This window comes from Salvelinus fontinalis, chromosome 25 (genome assembly GCF_029448725.1).
Source record: "Salvelinus fontinalis isolate EN_2023a chromosome 25, ASM2944872v1, whole genome shotgun sequence".
In the NCBI taxonomy this organism is placed as follows: Eukaryota; Metazoa; Chordata; class Actinopteri; order Salmoniformes; family Salmonidae; genus Salvelinus; species Salvelinus fontinalis.
The window spans coordinates 4,291,645-4,316,644 of NC_074689.1; the positions used below are offsets into that span (position 1 = coordinate 4,291,645).

At 45.2% G+C, this 25,000-nt stretch overlaps 1 protein-coding gene across 2 annotated transcripts in view; it reads right to left on the reverse strand.

Moving 5' to 3' along the window:
- LOC129822774 (rab effector MyRIP-like) overlaps positions 1–25,000 on the reverse strand; it is a 145,194-nt gene that overhangs the window by 21,933 nt on the left and 98,261 nt on the right. For both annotated transcript variants that reach the window (XM_055881174.1, XM_055881175.1), the window contains exon 4: positions 6,371–6,507. In XM_055881174.1, the coding sequence (XP_055737149.1) occupies positions 6,371–6,507 (137 nt within the window). The remainder of the gene's footprint in view (positions 1–6,370; positions 6,508–25,000) is intronic.

Here is a 25,000-nt window from a genome sequence, read left to right on the forward strand (position 1 = left end):
GTTCATAGACTACAGCTCAGCGATCAACACCATAGTCCCCTCCAAGCTCATCTCTAAGCTAGGGACCCTGGGACTGAAACCCTCCCTCTGCAACTGGATCCTGGACATCCTGACGGGAAGGTCCCAGGTAGTAAGGGTAGGCAACAACACCTCCGCCACGCTGACCGTGAAGACGAGGGCCCCTCAGGGTTGTGTGCTCCGTCCCCTCGGGGACTCCCTGTTCAGCCACGACTGCGTGGCCACGCATGACTCCAACCGTCATCAAGTTCGCCACGACGGTGGTAGGCCTGATTACCGATGGCGATGAGTCAGCCTAAAGGGAGGTCAGAGACTTAGCAGTGTGGTGCCAGCACAACAACCTCTCCCTCGACGTCAGTAAGACCAAGGAGCTGATCGTAGACTATAGGAGAAAGAGGGGAGAGCACGCCCCCATCCACATCGATGACGGGGCTGTTGTGGAGCGGGCCGAGAGCTTCAAGTTCCTTCAGGTCCACATCACTAAGGACTTAACATGGTCCACACACACCCGCACAGTCATGAAGAGGGCACGACAACTCCTCTTCCCCCTCAAGAGGCTGAAAAGATTTGGCCCTCAGATCCTCAAAAAGTTCTACAGCTGCACCATTGAGAGCATATTAACTTGTTGCATCCCCACTTGGAAAATGCACCGCCCTCTTGACTGCAAAGCGCTACAGAGGGTGGTGGGGACAGCCCAGTACATCACCGGGGCCGGTGATTTTCCTGCCATCCAGGACCTCTATATCAGGCTGTGTCATAGGACGGACCGAAAAATTGCCAAAGACTCCAGTCACCCAAACCATAGACTACAGCCACACCAGTTGTATTCGGCGCATGGAACAAATAAAATGTGACTTGAGTTGTAATGATTGGGGAACGTTATCGTGTGGTTCTGTGAATGTTATCACATTGTTCTCCATAAACATTTACGGTGCGCCACTATCCCAGGGATGCCCACTTGCTTCTGCTGTAAAACATTATAGTAGTTTGCGCATGTGGGTGTATTAAACCTAGAATGCATTAGGTCGAGTTTGTTCTTTTCACTGTGTGGTGCTGGCTCTGTTTGACAATTCCCGGGCCACACTGAGGCTGGAGAACAGAGACCTCTAGGACACACATACGAACAGACACATGCAAACATACCCGCACACAGAACAAGCTGTTCCCTCTCAGTCTCTAATACAGAGAGTGGGATTTTTAGAGGTGACAAGGACTGGCTGTTTCTTAGGCTGTGTTTAGACAGGCAGCCCAATTCTGATTTCTTTTTTTTCACTAAATGGTCTTCTGACTAAATCAGACCAGCTTGGAAAAAGATTGGATGTGAAAAGATAGTGAGTCAGAGCTGCGTGCCAAATGTCACCCCATTTCCTATATACTCTAGTGCACTACTTTAGACCAGAGCCTCATACGGAATAGCCATTTGGGACGCAAGCAGGAAAACATGATGCGCTCTCTTTGACGTGTTGATTGCTTAGTGAAAGTATTGCACGAGTCAACGTGTTGCATTTCCAAACAAGCAATCCCGTAGCTGTCACATAGTGTGTACAAACACGGCTCAAACGCTCCACATCTTTTGATAAATACTGAACAGAAATATACCTTGGTGAGAATTGGTAAACATAGATCTTTTCAGATAGCCTATTCTCTATAGATGAACAGGTCTAGGATGAATGTTTGAGTCTAGGATGACGGGTCTAGGGTTGAGTGTGTAGAGTAGTAGGGTAGATGTGGTTGGAGTGAGACCCTGACATTTTGCATGTGACTCCCTTCACCTCTTCGCCAATGCTTTAGGTTATACATGACCCATTGTGTGGCTGCTTCGACCAACCCTTTATCAATGTTTAAAACTCGCACACGTACGAACGAACGGACACTCGCACACACAGGCAGAAACACACACACACACACACACACACACACACACACACACACACACACACACACACACACACACACACACACACACACACACACACACACACACACACACACACACACACACACACACACACACACACACACACACACACACACACACACACACACACACACACACATCCATCATACAAGTTCAGCTGAAGTCTGGTTGTAGGTCACACTGGTACAGATCTCAAATTTCACTGTATACGACGGACTTGAAAAGGTACAAATACAGTTGAAGTAGGAAGTTTACATACACTTAGGTTGGAGTCCTTAAAACTCGATTTTCAACCACTAAACAGATTTCTTGTTAACAAACTATAGTTTTGGCAAGTCGGTTAGGACTTCTACTTTGTGCATGACACAAGTAATTTTTCCAACAATTGTTTACAGAAAAGTGCTTAAGTTTTGTTCACCTGGCCACTGTTTCCAAATGCTCACTTTTTCCACATTTTTCCCCCAAAACCATGAGTCAAAGTCTTGTTCTGCTTACAGGGTACAGACACCAATATATGATTTTGTAATTTGGGTGAATTATCCCTTTAAAAATGGCAACGGCGTTAAATCTATCCTTCATCCACCTGTGATTTTCAAGTGAGCGGAAAGTGATCTATTACTTTCAAATACTATCTGCTCTTTTTCGAAGGCGCTTGACTTTTCCTCTAGTTTGTCAAAAGCTCCTCAACTCAAACCAACAGCTGTAGTCAGATAGATCTCCCTACTTTCAGATCAATCGAGGTATAGTTTGTTATGTCAATAAAATGTGCCTTCATACATTGTGGGCTCAGATCAGTGGTGTAAAGTACTTCAAAGTATTTTTACTTCAGTCGTTTTTTGGGGGGGAATCTGTACTTTACTTTACTATTTATATTTTTGACAACTTCTACTTTTAATTCACTACATTCCTAAAGAAAATAATGTACTTTTTACTCCATACATTTTCCCTGATAGCCAAAAGTACTTGTTACATTTTGACAGGAAAATGGCCCAATTTACACACTTATCAAGAGAACATCACTGTTCATCCCTACTGCCTCTGATCTGGCGGACTCACTAAAAACATATGCTTTGTTTGCAAATTAATGTCAGAGTGTTGGCTATCCGTAAATAAATAAAAAACAAGAAATTGTGCTGTCTGGTTTCCATAATATAAGGAATTCAAAATTACGAATACATTTACTACCTAAGTAGATTTGAGCAATTCCATTTACTTTTGATACTTAAGTATATTTAAAACCAAATACTTTTAGACTTGTCCTCAAGTAGTATGTAACTGGGTGACTTTCACTTTCACATTTTCGATGAAGGTATCTTTACATTTACTCAAGTATGACAACTGAGTACTTTTTCCACCACAGGCTCAGATAAAAACAACATGCCTTCATCCAGTAGTTCTACAGCACCATCGCCTTGACCCATTATGGGTACATCGTTACAATCTCTCCCCTTTCAATCTAATATACGAGGAGGAGGAGGAAGAGCACACCCAGAACGGTGAGGAGGACATTCTCAGGAACAACACACATGGCCGCACAACGGTGTGATGCAGTGGTGCGTGTTTGTGACTCTCATGCAGTATAATCTGTTCAGCTCATCTGAAATGGCTAGCAGCTAATCCTATTTTGTCCCCGTGTGACATAAGAGTGGCAGTGAGAGGAGGAGAAAGGGAAGGGGAGGATAGGGGATCAGATGGGGACAGCTGGGAAGACGGATTGGGACAGGAGGGCCTTTTGGACTGTACAGGGACACACAGACAGTGGAACTGATTGGACCAACAGCCACCAGTCAGGTGGGCAAAGAGTCACCAGTCAACACAACAGTAGTGGAGCTTTGACACTCCTAATGCTTCAAACAGTGATATACAGTACCTGTCAAAAACACCTACTCATTCAAGGGTTTTCCTTTATTTGGACTATTTTCTACATTGTAGAACAAAAGTGAAGACATCAACACTATGAAATAACACATCTGGAATCATGTAGCAACCAAAAGTGTTATATACAAAAATATATTTTATATTTGAGATTCTTCAAAGTAGCCACCCTTTGCCTTGATGACAGCTTTGAAAACACTTGGCATTCTCTCAACCAGGTGCACCTGGAATAACTTGCAACAGTTTGAAGTAGTTCTCACTTATGCTGAGCACTTGTTGGCTGCATTTACTTCACTCGCTGCAGAATGCTGTGGTAGCCATGTTGGTAAAGTGTGCCTTGAATTCTAAATAAATCACAGAGTGTCACCAGCAAAGCACCCCCACACCATCACACCTCCTCCTCCATGAGTCACAGTGGGAACCACACACGTTGAGATCATCCGTTCACCTACTCTGCGTTTCACAAAGACACGGCGGTTGGAACCAAAAATCTCAAATTTGGACTCATCAGAACAAAGGACAGATTTCCACCGGTCTAATGTCCATTGCTCGTGTGTCTTGGCTCAAGCAAGTCTCTTCTTCTTATTGGTGTCCTTTAGTAGTGCTTTCTTTGCAGCAATTCGACCATGAAAGGCCTGATTCACACAGTCTCCTCTGAACAGTTGATGTTGAGATGTGTCTGTTACTCAAACTCTGAGAAGAATTTATTTGGGCTGTAATTTCTGAGGCTGGTAGCTCTAATGAACTTATCCTCTGCAGCAGAGGTAACTCTGGGTCTTCCTTTCCTGTGGCGGTCCTCATGAGAGCCAGTTTCATCCTAGAGCTTGCTTGCTTTTGCGACAGCACTTATTTGAGCTGTTCTTGCCATAATATGGACTTGCTCTTTTACCAAATAGGGCTATCTTCTGTATACCAACACAACTGATTGGCTCAAAAGAATTAAGGAAAGAAATTCCACAAAATATCTTTTAACAATGCACACCTGTTAATTGAAATGTATTCCAGGTGACTGCCTCATGAAGCTGGTTGAGAGAATGCCAAGAGTGTGCAAAGCTGTCCTCAAGACAAAGGGTGGCTACTTTGAAGAATCTCAAATTTCAAATTTATTTTGATTTTTTTAACACCTTTTACATGATTCCATATCGGTTATGTAATAGTTTAGAAAAGAGTAAATGTAGAAAACAGTCAAAATAAAAACCCTTGAATGAGTAGGTGTGTCCAAACGTTTGACTGGTACTGTAACTGCTATGACTAGCAGCTGCTCCGGTAGGCTGGCGAAGAAAATACAGTGGCCCTATTCCTGCCACGACGAGCACTATTAGCACTGCCACTAATAGTAGGCTTAATGGCCATGTTGGACACTTTTGACAACGCCAGCCTGTTCCACATCAGCATTGGAAGTCAGGGAGGTGTACCCCGCTGTTCAATCACCTCATCCATTTAAAGGGTCAATCTGGCATTTGAAAATACATTTTTATAGAGAGCTATTAATTATTGACGTTATGTAACTTTTTTTTAAACCCCATCGCACCGCTGTTGTTGTTTTGAATTCAAGATTGCCCCTTTAACCCGCTGTGCTATACCACGGTAATAACCCCTAACCCCATACACTCCAACCGACCCGGCAGATGAGGGTAGGGGGAAACAATGGCATCTGGATTATGAGAGGATGAGGCCAGATAAAAACGTGTCTCCACTGTTTCCCACAGCAGGAACTAATCATTCAGAGGCCAAAGTGGCCCAGACCACTCAGGGGATTGAACGACCCAGCAGAGCAGCTGCCGCCCCATCGCCACCACCCCACCCAGGCCTGGCAGCGTGACCACTCTCTTCTCTCCCCCATTAGGCTTACTGAGCAGCAGCCTTGACGCTAGCTGTCTGCTAATATTACACAAGGATTACCCCTCTCAAACCTCAGGGATTAGTACCAGCTACTGTGTCCAGGAGGCTGGCCGATGGTGGATGATGAGTGTGTTTGGGTATGAAAGAGAGATGACGTATGTGGGGGAAGGGGGGGTGGGGGAGTGAGTGTGTGGGTAGAAAAAGAGATAATGTGTCCATACGAAAGAGAGATAATGTGTGTGTGTGTGTGTGTGTGTGTGTGTGTGTGTGTGTGTGTGTGTGTGTGCATGAGACAGTCGGTGTTAGGGCGAAAGCGGGGCTGTGTATATCCAATGGCCATTGGTTCTGTTCCTCGTGACTGTGGTTCTCTCTACTGTATGTGCGCGAGTGGAAATGTGACGCGAGACCTTTTGCCCCCTGCAGTTGAGTTAATGACTGAGAGCTGTTAATGCGCATTAACCGACATAGCACACATAATGGGCCAGGCAGTAGTATAGACAGGGACCATAGAAGCCCAGAGAGATATTTGGTCATTAAATGAAGCTAGACCAAGGCACTCTTCATATAATTAAAATACTTTTTGGGGGTGGAACGTTCAATAGATATTTTAAACTCCAGAGATATGACACTGTTATGCACAGGAAGACAGAGAGAGGGAGAGAGTTTGCTCTGGACTGACGCAGTCATGAAAGGCCACGAGGAGGCTTTTACATGTACCTGGTAGATCCAAAATGCCTCCTCTCTCCACTATGTGATTCCTGTAGAGCGTCTTCAGAACCTTGGCACTGCCGAACCTCTTGAAGCGGCTCTTCACGTTGTTATAGTACCATTCTAGAGACCGGGTCCGCAATATCCTGGAGAGGAGAAGAAAGAGAGAGAGGAGAGAGAGCAAAAGAGAGAAGGGAGAGAGAGTGAGAGAGCGCGAGAGAGAGGGGAGAGAGAGTGAGAGAGCGCGAGAGAGAGAAGGGAGAGAGAGTGAGAGAGAGGAGAGAGAGAGTGAGAGAGAGGAGAGAGAGAGCGAGAAGGGAGAGAGAGCGAGAAGGGAGAGATAGTGAGAGAGCGCGAGATAGAGGGGAGAGAGAGTGAGAGAGCGCGAGAGAGAGAAGGGAGATAGAGTGAGAGAGAGAATAGAGAGAGAGTGAGAGAGAGGAGAGAGCGAGTGAGAGCGAGGAGAGAGCGAGAGAGAGCGAGAAGGGAGAGAGAGCGAGAAGGGAGAGAGAGCGAGAAGGGAGAGAGAGCGAGAAGGGAGAGAGAGCGAGAAGGGAGAGAGAGCGAGAAGGGAGAGAGAGCGAGAAGGGAGAGAGAGCGAGAAGGGAGAGAGAGCGAGAAGGGAGAGAGAGCGAGAAGGGAGAGAGAGCGAGAAGGGAGAGAGAGCGAGAAGGGAGAGAGAGCGAGAAGGGAGAGAGTGCGAGAAGGGAGAGAGAGGGAGAGAGAGCGAGAAGGGAGAGAGAGCGAGAAGGGAGAGAGAGCGAGAGAGAGCGAGAAGGGAGAGAGAGCGAGAAGGGAGAGAGAGCGAGAAGGGAGAGAGAGCGAGAAGGGAGAGAGAGCGAGAAGGGAGAGAGAGCGAGAAGGGAGAGAGAGCGAAAGAGAGAGAAGGGAGAGAGAGTCAGTTAAATTAAACATGGCACAGTAAAGAGGACGGAGAAAAAGCATAAAGGATCCAAGGAAAATTTCTAATCACGGCCGAGTCATACTTTGGCACAGCGTCAACAATGTCACGTGAAAACTCTGTTTAATTTGATGTCTCTGATTACTGTGGCAGAGCGATAACTACCGTTTATCTCTTTCAGACAACACTCTGGGAAACAAACTCTTTCCCTTGTGAACAGAAGTCCGTGAGAGAAAGCTGGCTTCGGTCCATGGGCTGCATCTCAAATGGCACCCTTTTCCCCTACTTACTTTACAACGAGCCCGTCCTCCTATAGCTCCTCCCACCAGCCTCCTCTGAAACCTATAGGGCTCTGGTCAAAAGAAGTGCGCTATATAGAGCAGAGGATGCCATTTGAGATGCAGCCCATGGTGTTATGCCACCACGACTGGCGTTGTATTTACTGAGCCGTGTAAGCAGTCAAGCAGTCAACAGCCCCTCTCCAGCACTTCTATGCGAATAATTGCCTTGCTAATCCGATGATCCAATGCCATGAGGGTACTGTGTGTGTACAGGGCATTCGGAAAGTATTCAGACCCCTTGACTTTTTCCCCATTTTGTTTCGTTACAGCCTTATTGTAAAATGGATTCAATAAAATGTTTATCAATTTGCCCCAAAATTCTAAAAACCCGTTTTTACTTTGTCATTATGGGGTATTGTTTGTAGATTGATGATGGAAAAAAACGATTTAATCAATATTAGCATAAGGCTGTAATGTAACAAAATGCAGGAAAAGTCAAGGGGTCTGAAAACTTTCAAATGCACTGTATGTGTTGTGTATTGACTGTGTGTGAATGTGTATTGTGTGTGTGTGTGTGTGTGTGTATTGTGTGAGTACGCATTACATTTTTTATTTCAGAAGGCAAGTCAGTTAAGGACAAATGTTTATTTACAATGACGGCCTACCTCGGCCAAACCCTTCCCTAACCCGGCCAATTGTGCGCCGCCCTATGGGACTCTATGGGACTCCCAATCACGGTCGGTTGTGATACAGCCCGGGATCGAACCAGGGTCTGTAGTGACGCCTCTAGCACTGAGATGCGGTGCCTTAGACCGCTGCACCATTCGGGAGCACGTACGTGCGTTTTGTGTGTGTGTGATTGGATGCCCCATCCTTTTCCCCATGGCTTGGTGTGGATCTGGAGCCGGTGTGTGTTTGAAGGGGCGCTAGCTGCTCATACTGACCCGACTGCTGTGGTCTGTGTGTTATGTAAACAGTAATTTATGTTGGAGTGTGTTCTGGTTTACGAAACATGAGGGAAGCGCTCGCCTTGCGCCAGTGTTGCATCGGATTGCGTGAATCTCTGCCAACTTCGTGTTTAATCTCTCCCAAACCGCCGCCCGCCTTATTTCTTTCACACCGTGGAAAAACCCTTGTCACAAACTGTTCACGAAATGACGGACAAAACGTACTCACACACACTCTACATACACTGAGTGCTGTGCCTAATCTGTTTTTTTCATTCTATATCGGGATGGTTTCTGCCTAGAAAAGTTTTGGATGGGCTGTTTTTTCATGTCGCCTATGTCCAAGTCCCCCCCCCCCCAAAAAAAATGATAATAATAATCATATAAAATAATTTTTGGGATGGAAGAACTTTTTTAGTGTAAACGTAAACCAGCTATGCAGTCTATACTGTAGATAAGCATAAGCCATGGCAACATGCGTAGAATCGCAGGTAATGTGCTTTAAAACAGCTACAGTGTGTCATTGCGGCTAACAGGAAATGTTTGGTCAGTGACCGCACCATAGGCCACGCCCACCGCCTGAGGCCCATTTTGATCCAGAAGAAAACCTGTATATAGGTTATATATATAATTATATCCCTCACTGCCCTGATGGAAGTGAGTCAGAGTGTGTGTGTGTGTGTGTGTGCTAGGCAGCAGTGTGTGTCCCTACGCCAGCATGAGACAAACCAGATACATACAGTATATACTCTGCTAATAGAGGAATCATGAGTGCCTTTGAAGGTCCTTGGGTTTTGTCGGGTCTCATCCCTCCCTCCCTCCATCCCACCCTCCCGCTGTTCTCTGTGGACTTATTATCCTCCTCTCCCTCTACCAGCTGGCCCGCCAAACGCGCCCGGCCTCCTTAATTCACGCCCGGGGTAACCCAGGTTCCAGTAATGGCTGCCGGGAGCAAGCGAGAGCAGAGTGCCCGACTGAAAAGGCCCGGCTGGATTTTATCTCTGGCTACTTGCTTCTCACTGCCGCCGCACAGCCAAACAGGAAATAAATGAACTCAGACGAGCAACTGAAGAGAAAGAGGGGAGAAATACACATCTGTGCGATAAGGCTTAAAGTGACACGGAAGTTGAACTGAGGGTACGAAACACATGAGAGCACAAAATATTAAGGACACCTGATTTCTCCATGAGACAGACTGACCAGGTGAATCCAGGTGAAAGCTAAGATCCCTTATTGAGGTCACTTTTTAAATCCACTTCAAAATCAGTGTAGATGAAGGGGAGGAGAAGGGTTAAAGAAGGATTTTTAAGCCTTGAGACATCCACTACATGACCAAAAGTATGTGGACACCTGCTCGACGAACATCTCATTCCAAAATCATGGGCATTAATATGGAGTTGGTCCCCCCTCTGCTGCCAGCCTCCACTCTTCTGGGAAGGTTTTCCACTAGATGTTGGAACATTGCTGCGGGGACTTGCTTCCATTCAGCCACAAGAGCATTAGTGAAGTCAGGCACTGATGTTGGGCGATTAGGCCTGGCTCGCAGTTGGCATTCATCCCAAAGGTGTTCGATGGGTTTGAGGTCAGGGCTCTGCGCAGGCCAGTCAAGTTCTTCCACACCGATCTCGACAAACCATTTCTGTATGAACCTCGCTTTGTGCATGGGGGCATTGTCATGCTGAAACAGGAAAGGGCCTTCCCCAAACCGTTGTCACAAAGTTGGAAGCACAGAATCATCTAGAATGTAATTGTATGCTGTAGCGTTAGGATTTCCCTTCACTGGAACTAAGGGGCACTAAGAAACATGAAAAACAGCCCCAGACCATTATTCCTCTTCCAGCTAAACTTTACAGTCGGCACTATGCATTGAGCAGCAACGGGTATGGCTGAAATAGGCGACTCCACTAATTTGAAGGGGTGTCCACATACTTTTGAAGGGGTGTCCACATACTTTTGTATACAGTACATTCGGGAAAGTATTCAGTATTTTTTACATTACAGCCTTATTCTAAAATGGATTATAAATAAAATATTTTCCTCATCAATCTACACACAATACCCCATAATGACAAAGCGAAAACATGTTTTTAGACATTTCTGCAAATGTACAATCTTTTGTTTTGTTTAAATAAATAACCTGCATAAGTATTCAGACCTTTTGCAATGAGACTCGATATTGAGCTCCTGTTTTGCATCCTGTTTTCATTGATCATCCTTGAGATGTTCCTACAACTTGATTGGAGTCCACCTGTGGTAAATTCAATTGATTGGACATGATTTGGAAAGGCACACACCCGTCTATATAAGGTCCCACAGTTGACAATGCATGTCAGTGCAAAAACCAAGCCATGAGGTCGAAGGAATTGTCCGTAGAGCTCCAAGACAGGATTGTGTCGAAGCACAGATCTGGGGAAGGGTACCAGAGGATCTGCAGAGAAGAATGGGAGAAATTCCCCAAATACAGGTGTGCCAAGCTTGTAGCATCATACCCAAGAAGACTAGAGGCTGTAATCGCTGCCAAAGGTGCTGAGTAAAGGGTCTGAATACTTCAGTTCTTTATTTTTAATACATTTGCAAAACATTTTCTTTCACTTTGTCATTATGGGGTATTGTATGTACATTGATGAGGGGGGGAAACCCAATAGAATACATTTTTCATAAGGCTGTAACATAACAACATGTGGGAAAATTCAAGGGGTCTGAATACTTTCCGAATACACCGTAGAGTGTAGATTGTGTGTGCGTGCCATTCAGAGGGTGAATGGGCAAGAAAATATTTAAGTGCCTTTGAACAGTGTATGGTAGTATTTGCCGGGCGCACCGGTTTGTGTCAGGAAATGTAACGCTGCTGGGTTTTTCACGCTCAACAGTTTCCCGTGTGTATCAAGAATGGTCCACCACCCCAAAGGACATCCAGCCCACTTGATACAACTGTGTGAAGCATTTCAGTTCTGCGTCAGTGGGCTCAACTAGCAGCCCTCCACTCCCTGCGCCTGTCATTCAAGACGAGTAGTGAACCAGATGGGGGAGAATGAACAGTTCAGGTTCGGCATGTGAGCCATCTCTCCTCCTCCCTTACAGGCTACTCAAGTGTTAGGCTACACACTACACTAACCCTCTCAAATTTAGTCAAATTAAGTCAGTACACAAACCCTCTCAAATTTAGTCAAATTAAGTCAGTACACAAACCCTCTCAAATTTAGTCAAATTAAGTCAGTACACAAACCTTCCCAAATTAAGTTGGCTCTACTGTTCTCATGTATTTTCAGAGATTGTGATTTATGAAACATGACATTCTGTCTCGTGGGTTTATCCGATACGAGGAAGTCAGAATTTCAGAGAGTGAAGTGGATAAGGGAAGGAGGTTTCGGTCGGCACCCTACTGCTGCAGCACAGTTACTTTGTGCGAATCCATATTCCGTAACGAGGTTAGGAGAATACAAACGTTCCAGGCTCACATGAATAAGGGAGCGGGATTCTTCTCTCTCCCCAACCCACAGCACCCTGCCTTGGAGCTTGGGAGGGAACAAGCTTTCCTCCCCCTTCTTTGCTCTCTCTCTCTCTCTCTCTCCTCCGATCAATTTGCACATCTAAATGCGATCTAAATAAAATATGTTTGTGAAAGGAAAAACGTGTAGGGAAAAAAAAGCCTCTGATGCTTTTCCAAGCACCCCACTTCCCCTGGCAAAAGGAACTATTACCATAATTGACTTGTAATGAATCCCAGTGGTTTCTGTCGAGCAGGGAGAGGGAAGTCGAGGGGTGGGTAAAAGTGGCGCATCTCTTTTCTCTGCTCTGAACCCCGAACAGAAGATCTCTCTATTTAATGAAACAAAATGAGATGTGGTGGTGACGTGAAGCAGCTCTGTGCTTCCTGATTCGTTTGGGGTTTTAACGTTTGAGGAGGAGATCATCTCGTGTTTTGTACATCTTAATGAGTCTGCTGTGAAATGTTTGAAGGGTTGGAGTGTTCGTGTGATCTGACCATTTCATTCCATGGAGAGGTTCACGGTTCAAGTTATGTGTTAAAGAAAGAGCAAGAAAAAAAATGATTAGCGTCGTCCGGGGTAGGGAGGGTTTGGCCGGTAGGGATATCCTTGTCTCATCGCGCTCCAGCGACTCCTGTGGCGGGCCGGGCGCAGTGCGCGCCAACCAAGGGGGCCAGGTACACGGTGTTTCCTCCGACACATTGGTGCGGCTGGCTTCCGGGTTGGAGGCGCGCTGTGTTAAGAAGCAGTACGGCTGGTTGGGTTGTGCTTCGGAGGACGCATGGCTTTCGACCTTCGTCTCTCCCGAGCCCGTACGGGAGTTGTAGCGATGAGATAAGGTAGTAATTACTAGCGATTGGATACCACGAAAATTGGGGAGAAAATGGGATAAAAAAAATAATAATAATAAAAAAATAAATAAAATAAAAAGATCTATCAACTCAGCAAAAAAAAGAAACGGCCCTTTTTTCAGGACTCTCGTCTTTCAAAGATAACTCGGAAAAATCCAAATAACTTCACAGATCTTCATTGTAAAGGGTTTAAACACGGTTTCCCATGCTTGTTCAATGAACCATAAACAATTAATGAACATCCACCTGTGGAACGGTTGTTAAGACACTAACAGCTTACAGACGGTAGGCAATTCAGGTCATAGTTATGAAAACTTAGGACACTAAAGAGGCCTTTCTACTGACTCTGAAAAACACAAAAATAAAGATGCCCAGGGTCCCTGCTCATCTGCGTGAACGTGCCTTAGGCATGCTGCAAGATGGCATGAGGACTGCAGATGTGGCCAGGGCAATAAATTGCAATGTCCATACTGTGAGACGCCTAAGACAGCGCTACAGGGAGACAGGACGGACAGCTGATCATCCTCGCAGTGGCAGACCACGTGTAACACCTGCACAGGATCGATACATCCGAACATCACACCTGCGGGACAGGTACAGGACGGTAACAACAACTGCCCGAGTTACACCAGGAATACACAATCCCTCCATCAGTGCTCAGACTGTCCGCAATAGGCTGAGAGTGGCTGGACTGAGGGCTTGTAGGCCTGTTGTAAGGCAGGTCTTACCAGACATCACCGGCAAAAACGTTGCCTATGGGCACAAACCCACCATCGCTGGACCAGACACGACTGGCAAAAAGTGCTCTTCACTGACGAGTCGCGGTTTTGTCTCACCAGGGGTGATGGTCGGATTTGCATTTATCATTGAAGGAATGAGCGTCACACCGAGGCCTGTAGTCTGGAGTGGGATGGAGGTGGAGGGTCCGTCATAGTCTGGGGCGGTGTGTCACAGCATCATCTGACTGAGCTTGTTCTCATTGCAGGCAATCTCAACGTAGTGCGTTACAGGGAAGACATCCTCCTCCCTCATGTGGTATCCTTCCTGCAGGCTCATCCTGACATGATCCTCCAGCATGACAATGCCACCAGCCATACTGCTCATTCTGTGCGTGATTTCCTGCAAGACAGGAATGTCAGTGTTCTGCCATGGCCAGCGAAGAGCCCGGATCTCAATCCCATTGAGCACGTCTGGGACTTATTGGATCGGAGGGTGAGGGCTAGGGCCATTCCCCCCAGAAATGTCCGGGAACTTGCAGGTGCCTTGGTGGAAGAGCGGGGTAACATCTCACAGCAAGAACTGGCAAATCTGGTGCAGTCCATGAGAAGGAGACACACTACAGTACTTAATGCAGCTGGTGGCCACACCAGATATTAACTGTTACTTTTGATTTTGACCCCCCCACCCTTTGTTCAGGGACACATTATTTAATTTCTGTTAGTCACATGTCTGTGGAACTTATTCAATTTATGTCTCAGTTGAATCTTATGTTCATACAAATATTTTGAGTTGATAAAAAAATGGCATTTCTGAAGCCCTCTCTCTTTTTGTGTGGGAACCACCCTTCATCTTTCAAACAAAGATTACAGAAAACTTTACAAGAAATGTTACACAGAGATCTAAACGTTTGGGTGGAAAGGGAATTCAATAAAACCAATTCCATTTACAACCACACGAACCTACAATTGAGCAGACATATGGTTACTGTGATTGGAATCATAACCGGGCGGTTATGAGCGCGGCACAACAGAAAAAGGTCAAAACCCGTCACCATCAGACTAAGTCCTGCAAATGTCTGAATCATGTAAAGCCTTATGTAATATCGTTTGGCTCTAAACCAACACATCAGGAGGTCAGGTCGGAAGAAGTATTTAAAAGCCATTTCTTTCTTTTTACTGTGTGTGTGTTTGTGTTAAGAGACATAGACAAGCAGTATGAGCCACTCCCTGTCTGAATGGAAACTACACAGACACTAACAGACGATCGACAGCTCACCCCGAATAAAGGAATGCATGCTAAGTCATCACAAGCAGTGGCATGGCCTATTTTAAAGGCCATCCCATTTAGGCCATCCTTAGATGCAATCTAACACGTTTCAAGTGTTATTGTGCCCCTCGATGTAAATAAAGCATGGTGAAGAGGCAGACTGGAACAGCACTGAGCCCCTCTAGCAGCTGAACTCTGACCTATGTGTGTGTCTGTATACATGAGCATGCATGCGCGCACACACACACACCACACCCACACACCCCCTGGCCAGTTTAGAGGGTCCAGGGTGTTCCGTCTTGCTAACTTAACTCACTTGTGACTTAAAAGTCTAAATATAGGAGCAGCACATCCTCACTTCTGCTCAGGCACCGCTAGGCAATTCTCTCGCCCAAATGTTCATCTTTTCTCTCTCCTTCCTCCCCCTAGCACTACAAATGGCCATGGCAGCAGCTGAGAGAGCCCAGGGCCGCATCCCAAATGGAACCCTGTTCCCTACATAGTGCACTACTTCTCCCCACCTGGGCCCATAGGGCTCTCGCCAAAAGTAGTGCCCTATGTTGGGAATAGGGTGCTATTTGGGATGCTCCACAGGACAGACTGTTCATATTGGGCCCAATCCGAACTTTAGATCAAGGCACTTAAAATGAAATGAGAGAGTTCTGAGATAAAGAAGAGAAGGGGGGGGGGTTAATATGAATGGGATTATAGAAGCCAAAAACCTCCTTCCAAAGTACCTATCACAACTGGTCTGGGAGAGGCTGGACAGTGTATGGGATTGTGAGAGAGGTGTCTGTATTTAGGGTGTGTGTACGTTTACATGTGTGTGTGTGTGTGTGTGTGTGTGTGTGTGTGTGTGTGTGTGTGTGTGTGTGTGTGTGTGTGTGTGTGTGTGTGTGTGTGTGTGTGTAGCTAGCATCCAATGAAGCAAGCGGCGCAGAACGGAGACAAAATTGTGAAAGGAAGATGTACGGCAGCAACATTCTCCGTTGCCTCGTCCCATTCGTTCAGCACGCGGCCAACCGGAGTGTGTGGCTAATGGTAGCCGCGAGCTACGCTAGCCTTGTTTAGAGCTATGACATCTAATGAGGCGAGCACACCAGAAGCTGGAAGAGACAGGGGGGGAGGGTGAGGGTGTAAACAAATGAATGGCCACTCCTAACACATTACAGAAGAGATAGCACGGACACGCTGTTAATACAGCAGACTAGTCCAATTCCAATCATGTGGTGAGGTCCCTGGGGCGGCCGGTTTGACTTGACGGTGGTCCCTGGGCAAGGCAAGGTTGAAGAACCCTGCATAACCGTCTCGGACCTCGCATTGAACCTGTAGAGCAATGTCACTCAAGCGGTGGAAATCTATTCTGCCCGACCAAGCAAAAGAGCAGTAACTGTTATTGACATTTTATACATGCTTCATCACGTGGGCAAATACCCTGCCTCAATTGTGTCGTGTTATGGGGGGGAAAAAAGTGGGGGGGGGGGGGTCATGTTTACAGTAACTGCAGAAAGTTATAGTGAAACCAAGGAAAAAGGCACTTAACTTGCCTTCACTCACGTCAGTTACTGTCTTTTACCTTGGTTTCCCTGAGCTTTGGGCTGCAGTGTCTACGGTTTACCTTGGTTTTATTTCATATATGGCTGTCAGTGTATCAAACTATATGACACTGAAAGCCATATATTAACACAACATTGTGTAAAAAAAAAAAATTGTCATGGAAACGTATTTCAGTGGGTGTACCAAGCAAGGAGGCAGTAACTGCCGTCTAGGGTCAAAGGTCATGTCAGAGGTCAGGGTCAATATGAATAAAAAAAATGACCTCATAGTAACACCACATCTCCAATGACCAATGAATCCATTTGAATTAATATATATATATTTTTTTTAAGTCAGTAATTTTTCCTCAGTTTCACTCTATGAGCCGTTACTGCTCTTTTGCTTGGTAGGGCGTTGTTTTTTAAATAAAATGGCTACCCTCTTACTGAAACCAAACACCTTAGCCGGTAAATGTAATACTGGCTGAAAATAAACGGATCTGAGATTACATAACTGCCAGGTTGAAAAGGCAAGATTCAGGATCCTCAGGAGAGAGAACCGTGACATGTGCAAATTAGATATGTTAAATTAATTATGTTATATACGGTCTCTGGGAAATGTGATAAGGACAAACAAACAACAAGCCCAATGCTTTGATGCAATGGCACCTTCTGTAGGACATAGAGTGGGGGATAGCATATACTGGTACCTACAGTGTAGACACGTAATGTCCCCTTCAGAGAGGGGAAAACTGTGCATACTGAAAGGTTACATTTTGGCTCCAATTGTAAGAACCTGGTGAACACAGGGAGCTAACATGACAGCCATGCCCTAAACATACTGTCAGCATCATCACTCATTTAGAAAGAGGAGAGAGAGAGAGAGACAGAGACAGAGAGAGAGAGAGAGACAGGGACAGAGACAGAGACAGAGACAGAGAGAGAGACAGGGACAGAGGTCATGGGGACAATATCACACACCCCTGATGCATGGGACATTTGTTCCTCTTGTTTCTACTCAGCTCTCCTATTCTTTAAGCCTCTTTTCACCGCTGCCATAATTCCCAGTGTGTGTAATCCATGCGGACCGATGTTCAAATGGATAGAGAGAGAAAGAGAGTGAGAGAGAAAGAGTGGCCGCAGAAGCTAGCTATCTTTCACCTAAAGTTCAGTCAAGTGATCTTCCTCCGCCCTCGCTCACGCCGCGGGTAACAAACCACTTATATTTTCCCTTGGAAGGCAAGCCTTTGCCTGACAAGCCAGCCAGCTGGTCGGCCTGTCGGGCCAAAAGTGGTTTCTTACCAGAAAGGGAACATCTAGGGGATTATGCGCATCCTAGATGTGAGGCAGCCCCAGAAATGAATCATCCACTATCAGAGCATCCAAGGCTAAACTCCTTCAAACTCTGAGATCTGGCCAGATCACTTGGCAGCATCCCATCACCGTTTAGATGACTCTAAAACAGAGCAGGAGAGTCAAATCAAACAGATGTAGGAAGTGGAGCACTGCCTCCTGAAGCCCAAGGGCATGATGGGTAGCTGTCAGTGAATTTCCTGTGTGGCTTCCTGTGTCGCAGAGAGGGAATGTCCTTCAAAACAGCTGTGGGGTGTCAGGGATGCTATCTATCCCAGTTAGAAACCACCCCACTGATTTTAGAATCCTATAGTGTTTTTCTCAAGATGAATTTAGACAATGTAGAAACAAAATGGGTAAAACAGGCCAGGAGAAGAGAAAGTCAGAAAAGATGAGGCGGGGATCAAACCCACCACAATCAGGGTTGTAAACACGTCTGCATACTGCCGGTAGCGCAATGTATCAAACGGAAAAACACTTGATTTCCAGATGTTTCACACGTTCCATACACCGACAGTGTGTTAGCGTATCGATGTAATTTCTCAACAAAAATAATTATCATTGTGTTGATGTTACATGGTCAGTGCGGGATATAGAAGTGTAAATCATAAGCTATTGTACTGTGGCTCATGTCCACACACACACACACACACATACACACAGAAAAGCACTCAGCTGTGCTTTAAACAATCCTCTCTCGCAGCTCGCGGCTCCCTCTTAACAAAGCAGCTTTTTCCAGCTTCAGTCGTATTGAGCTGCTCCACCAACACACAGTGAATAGCCGTGCCCTGCAGAGACGAGTGTGTTTTCTCTGGTCCAGTCTTAGAACACTTTAATACTCCCTCAATGGACTAGCTCACAGAGAAAGACTCCAGTGTGTGTGTGTGGATGGATTACTCATAAAAGCATATCTATAATAGGAATGAATAGAGATGTAATGTATGTGTGTGTGTGTGTGTGTGTCTTTTTCCCATCAGAATAATTCCTCAACGCTTGTCACCCTAAGCCCACATTCTCCAGTCATTTGAGTACATTTTACATGAGGAGGCATTGCCAAAAATAGGCCCATTAGCTCAGGCATGTCACTGCAGCCCTGCCAATTAAGAAACCAACAAATGGCCGCTTCTCCCAAACAAGCACCTACTGTAGCCTCCCGAGTCCCTCGGGTTCACTTTCCTTCAAGTTATACACACAACGCAAGCCACAAGCCAAAAACACTACGGGGACAATTTCTCCCTCGCTGTCGTTCCCTGCCTCTCTTTTCACTCTCTCGCTCCCTGTCTCTCTCATTTGCTCCCTCCCTCCATCCCTCTCTCTCGGTAACTCTCTCCTCCTCCCTCTGCATGATCACAAACTATCTCCCTTGGCAGTGGAACAGATCTGGGTGCATATTAACTACATATTCTTTGGGAAATAGAATCGCAATAAAAAGGCACTGGCAACTGACCACAAAACGGAAGTCTCTGGAGTTCTGCATTATATAGCTGCAGTATATGAATAAGCAAAAAAAATATGTATATTTAGGCAGTAAGGCCAGAGGGGGTGTGGTATATGGCCAATATACCACAGCTTAGGGCTGTTCTTACACACGACGTGCCAGGACACAGCCCTTAGCCGTGGTATATTGGCCATATACCACAAAGCCCCGAGGTGCCTTATTGCAATTATAAACTGGTTACCAACACAATTAGAGCAGTAAAAATGTAATGTTTTGTAATACCCGTGGTATACTGTCTGATATACCATGGCTTTTGGACAATCAGCATTCAGGGCTCGAACCACCAAGTTTATGATAATTGATACAACATGGACAGTGAATTCCAGCTCCAATGTTATCTGTGTGTATGTTCCAAATGTCACCTTATTCCCTATGGGCCATGGGCAAAAGTAGTGCACTAAACAGGGAACATGGTGTCACTTGGGATGCAGCCTGTGTCAGATAGGAAATAGAATGAGTCCACTCTATGTCTCTGTCTGGCTCTAACTCGTCCACAAGACAGCAGTCAGTCACAGAGACCTAACTCGTCAGTCTGCTTGGCCCATGTCCTGAGCTGTTCTGACAAGCAGCGAATGGCTGCTAGTGTGTGTGTGTGTGTGTGTGTGTGTGTGTGTGTGTGTGTGTGTGTGTGTGTGTGTGTGTGTGTGTGTGTGTGTGTGTGTATATATGATTGCGCATCTATGCCCACAGGGGCTGAGTCTGTTCTGGCATGGCCTGTATGCTCAGAGACACATCTCTGTCTGCATCCCAAATGACACCCTAATCCCAATATAGTGCACTACATTTGACCAGAGCCCATAGTGTACTATGTAGGGAATAGGGGTGTCATTTGGGATGCAAGCCTATCTGCCAGTCCATAGCCAAGCCTGGTTCATTCACTACTCACTCAGCTCAGTCAATAAACAGACTGGGAGAGACAGACGAGGATGGATCAATGACCGCACCAGACAAGCTGTAGATACCATCCATATTTCTCTCTCTCTCTCGCTCTCTTTCTCTCTCCAAATGGAGCAGTGTTCCATATATGGTCGAATCACCATTAGGAAGTCCCGGTTGAGATTACACATGCATCCTCCCCTTCCTTGTCTCTGTAAACACAGGCCTTCTGAGAGAGAACTCACGTCTCAAAAGACATCCCGTGCATGTACGTTTATGTAGATGATTCGTGCGCTCCCTCTCGTCGCTGATGAGCTCGCTCTGTCTCTGCCTCTCTCTCCCTCACTAGAGTCCCTGTGGCTGGCTGTCTGTGCATTCTGTCCCATCTCAGAGAGGGCCACAGGAGAGACAGATGGAGGGACAGCATCCATGCACACAAACCGAGAAAATCGCCCACTCAAATTATTTCTATAATAGGATAGGAAGATTGGCTGGGCAACACCAGATCTGTTTGAGAGCAGGACAAGGACAACTCAGAATGAAGTTATGCAGGCACTAGGCGACCATTTGCAATCGTGACAATTACATTCCACTCCATTTCGTACGGTTGCATTCCAAGAGGCAAACATGTAGTTTAATCCTGTTATAAACCGTGACAGATTAACTAAACAAGGATGTTTGGGAGAAGGATTGTGGTAAACTGAGATATATGGAAAATAGCTTGTGTGTGTGTTAGTCCATGAGCCAGACCTCCAAATTTGGGCTGTCGTGCTCAATTGGGGTGACGATGTCTCATGGATTTTTTTTTTTAATTTAAAAACTTTATTTAACCAGGAAAAGCCCATTGAGGCACAGAGTCTTTTTCTGCAAGGGAGAACTGGCCAAGAACGCAGCAGCAATCAAATGCCCCCTAGAGTCTCTGCGTTACTACACTGCCTTTCATCCCTCCATCCACACATTCTCTCCATAGGGATTTTACCCTATGACAAACAATGGCAGTCACTGCTCACGTATACTCCTTAAACATATATCATTGGAAAGCTGAGGTTCTCAGATATTAGTCAGACTCATTTTCAAGAACGCTCAAGTCAACATTACTTTGACCTCTATGGTACACTTCAGAATTATCTGTATAAATTACTTTAAAAATGAAACACTGAAACATTGTAAACTTGGTTTGACAAGTGGTTCTGAAAGGTCATGAAATGACTGTACCTTTCAAATGATACATCATTTAAAACAACTTTGAAGACACCAACTATTTAACAAAATTGTGCCATTGACATTAGAACGCTGGAAGCTTAGCCATTGAAGTCCAAGTAATGTTTTTGGATTGCATCTTTGGCAATAGAGGCACTACATTTCACACACACAGCTATAACAGGGTTATAAAAAGATTTGTAGACACAGGACCATTACAGAATACATAAACCACACAGAAGCCTTTTTCCAATATGGCTGCCAGACAACTCAATGAGATCGCATTTCATCAATTTCACATGACCATACCTGTAAGAAATATAATTGTAGTATGTCCAATAACACCTTAAAATGGTTGTGTTGATGGAGAATTCAAATCCAAATTAGCCAGGTGTGCCAGATATACAGTACCAGTCAAAGGTTTGGACACACCTACTCATTCCAGGGTTTTTCTTTATTTTTACTATTTGTTACATTGTAGAATAATAGTGAAGACAAACTATGAAATAACACATATGGAATCATGTAGTAACTAAAAAAGTGTTAAACAAATCAAAATGTATTTTATATTTGAGATTCTTCAAAGTAGCCACCCTTTGCCTTTGACAGCTTTGCACACTCTTGGCATTCCCTCAACCATCTTCATGAGGTAGTCACCTGGAATACCTTTGGTTGTGACAAGGTAGGGGTGGTATACAGAAGATAGCCTTATTTGGTAAAAGACCAAGTACAAATTATGTCAAGAACAGCTCAAAAAAGCAGAGAAACGACAGTCCATCATTACTTTAAGACATGAAGGTCAGTCAATGCGGAACATTTCAAGAACTTTGAAAGTGTCTTCAAGTGCAGTCGCAAAAACCATCAAGCGCTATGATAACTGGCTCTAATGAGGACAGCCACAGGAAAGGAAGACCCAGAGTTACCTCTGCTGCAAAGGATAAGTTCATTAGAGCTACCAGCCTCAGAAATTGCAGCCCAAATAAATGCTTCACAGAGTTCAAGTAACAGACACATCTCAACATCAACTGTTCAGAGGAGACTGTGTGAATCAGGCCTTCATGGTCGAATTGCTGCAAAGAAACCACTACTAAAGGACACCAATAAGAAGAAGAGACTTGCTTGGGCTAAGACACACGAGCAATAGACATTAGACCAGTGGAAATCTGTCCTTTGTTCTGATGAGTCCAAATTTGAGATGTTTGGTTCCAACCCCCGTGTCTTTGTGAGACGCAGAGTAGGTGAACAGATGCTTTCCGCATGTGTGGTTCCCACCGTGAAGCCTGGAGGTGGTGTGATGGCGTGGGGGACTTTGCTGGTGACATTGTCAGTGATTTATTTAGAATTCAAGGCAAACATAACCAGCATGCCTACCACCGCATTCTGTTTTGACATGCCATCCCATCTGGTTTGCGCTTAGAGCGACTATCATTTGTTTTTCAACAGGACAATAACCCAACACACCCCCAGGCTGTGTAAGGGCTATTTGACCAAGAAGGAGAGTGATGGAGTACTGCATCAGATGACCTGGCCTCCACAATCACCCGACCTCAACCCAATTGAGATGGTTTGGGATGAGTTGGACCGCAGAGTGAAGGAAAAGAAGCCAACAAATGCTCAGCATTTGTGGGAACTCCTTTAATACTGTTGGAAAAACAATCCAGGTGAAGCTGGTTGAGAGAATAACAAGTGTGTGCAAAGCTGTCATCAAGGCACAGGGTTCCTACTTTAAAGAATCTAAAATATTTTTTTGATTTGTTCAACACTTTTTTGGTTACTACATGATTCTATGTGTTATTTCATAGTTTTGATGTCCTCACTATGATTCTACAATAATAGATCCCCCCACAGTTCCCACTGGGGAGCCAGGCCCAGCCAATAAGGATATTTTTTTCCCCACAAAAGGGCTTTATTACAGACAGAAATACTCTTCAGCTTCATCATCTGTAAGGGTGGCTGGTCTCAGACGATCCCACAGGTGAAGAAGCCTAATGTGGAGGTCCTGTACTGGAGTGGTTACACATGGTCTGCGGTTTTGAGGCCGGTTGGACGTACTGACAAATTCTCTAAAATTATGTTGGAGGCGGCTTATGGTAGAGAAATGCACATTTAATTATCCGGCAACAGCTCTGGTGGACATTCCTGTAGTCAGTACACCAATTGCACGCTCCCTCAAATCTTGAGACATCTGTGGCATTGTGTTGTGTGACAAAACTGCACATTTTAGAGTGGCCTTTTATTATCTACAGCACAAGGTGCACCTGTGTAACGATCATGCAGTTTAATCAGCTTCTACCTTGGATGGATTATATTAAAATTATATGTTTTTTTATGGAATATTAAAACATACAGTCTACTTGCAGTGAAGCCGCTCAACATTTACATTCAATTCAGTCATCTAACAGACTCCCATCCAGAGCGACCGACTGAAGCAACCAGGGTCAACTCCGTACTCAACGGCACATCGACAGATCTCCCACAAGGTCAAAAACGGGGACCCGAACCAGCAACTTATCAGCCATCGGCCCAAGCTCCCAACTGCCAGGCCACCAGCCCTCCAAGATCAAGTAAAAATACAGTAAAAATAAATGTTTTGTCATATACCACGGCTGTCAGCCAATCAGCATCCAGGGCTTGAACCACCCAGTTTATAATATTATTGCATACAGGTATGTTCATGCGAACTTGCTCCAATAAGAACCCATTGAGGGGTATATTGGAAAAAGGCTCCTATGGGGTTAATGCCCGAATCCTGTGATGGTCCTGTATCTACACATCTTTTTAAAACTCTGTTCTAGCTGTGTGTGAAATGTGGGGATTCGATCACCAAAGTTCCCATCCAAAAGGGCAGATGAATAGACCCCTCTGCATCATTCATGTAAACGTGGTAAAATTGAGTAATAGTAGTCATAGGGGTAAGAGCTGTAAGATTCTGTTCTGGTATAAATTGCACTGATCGCTGTTGGTGACCATCTGAGCATGTGCAATAGGCGTCCATGGTGATTCCCTCCAACTTCAGGAATGTTCAATACTAAGGTTTGTGTGCCAAATGGCACCCTATTCCCTATGTGGTGCAGTACTTTTGACCATAGCCCCTCTACGGGCCCTGGTCAAAAAGTAGTGCTCTTTATAGGGAATAGGGTGCGATTTGAGACACACCCTAAATGTGTTTGGCGCATAAACAACACAATGAATAAGCAACTGCTCTGCAGGTGGAAATTACACACTAGAAAGCACTTGTAGGCGTCAAGCCTTCTGTTAGCAATCCAATTCAATATGGTCAGATTTTATAGGGATTTTACATCACTACAGTTTATTTGATTTTTGATTTTTTGCTCTGATTCAAACATTACTTCTGCATGGGTTTGGGCTGGGATACATTCCCTCCATTGAAAGATGAGAAACCACATATACAGTAGTCTAATGTGAAAACCCACTCCAGCTGATTGCTTGGGGTCAAAGATCAACAATAGTAATGCCATAGGCCTATCTGTGGGGAAGAGGGGATTGAAATACAGCACGGTGAGTGATTGATTAGGGAGGCGAGGAGAAGCCTCATGTCGCTAACCACCAAATGGCCCCGTGGACTCGACGATGAATAAACATGTGCAGCTGGGTGTGAACAATTATGAAATCAATTTCACTTGCAAATAGAGGACGCCCAGAAATCTTCTGCTGCCTGCATACCGCTAGAAAGCAAAACCCGAAAACAACAGCGGGACAAAA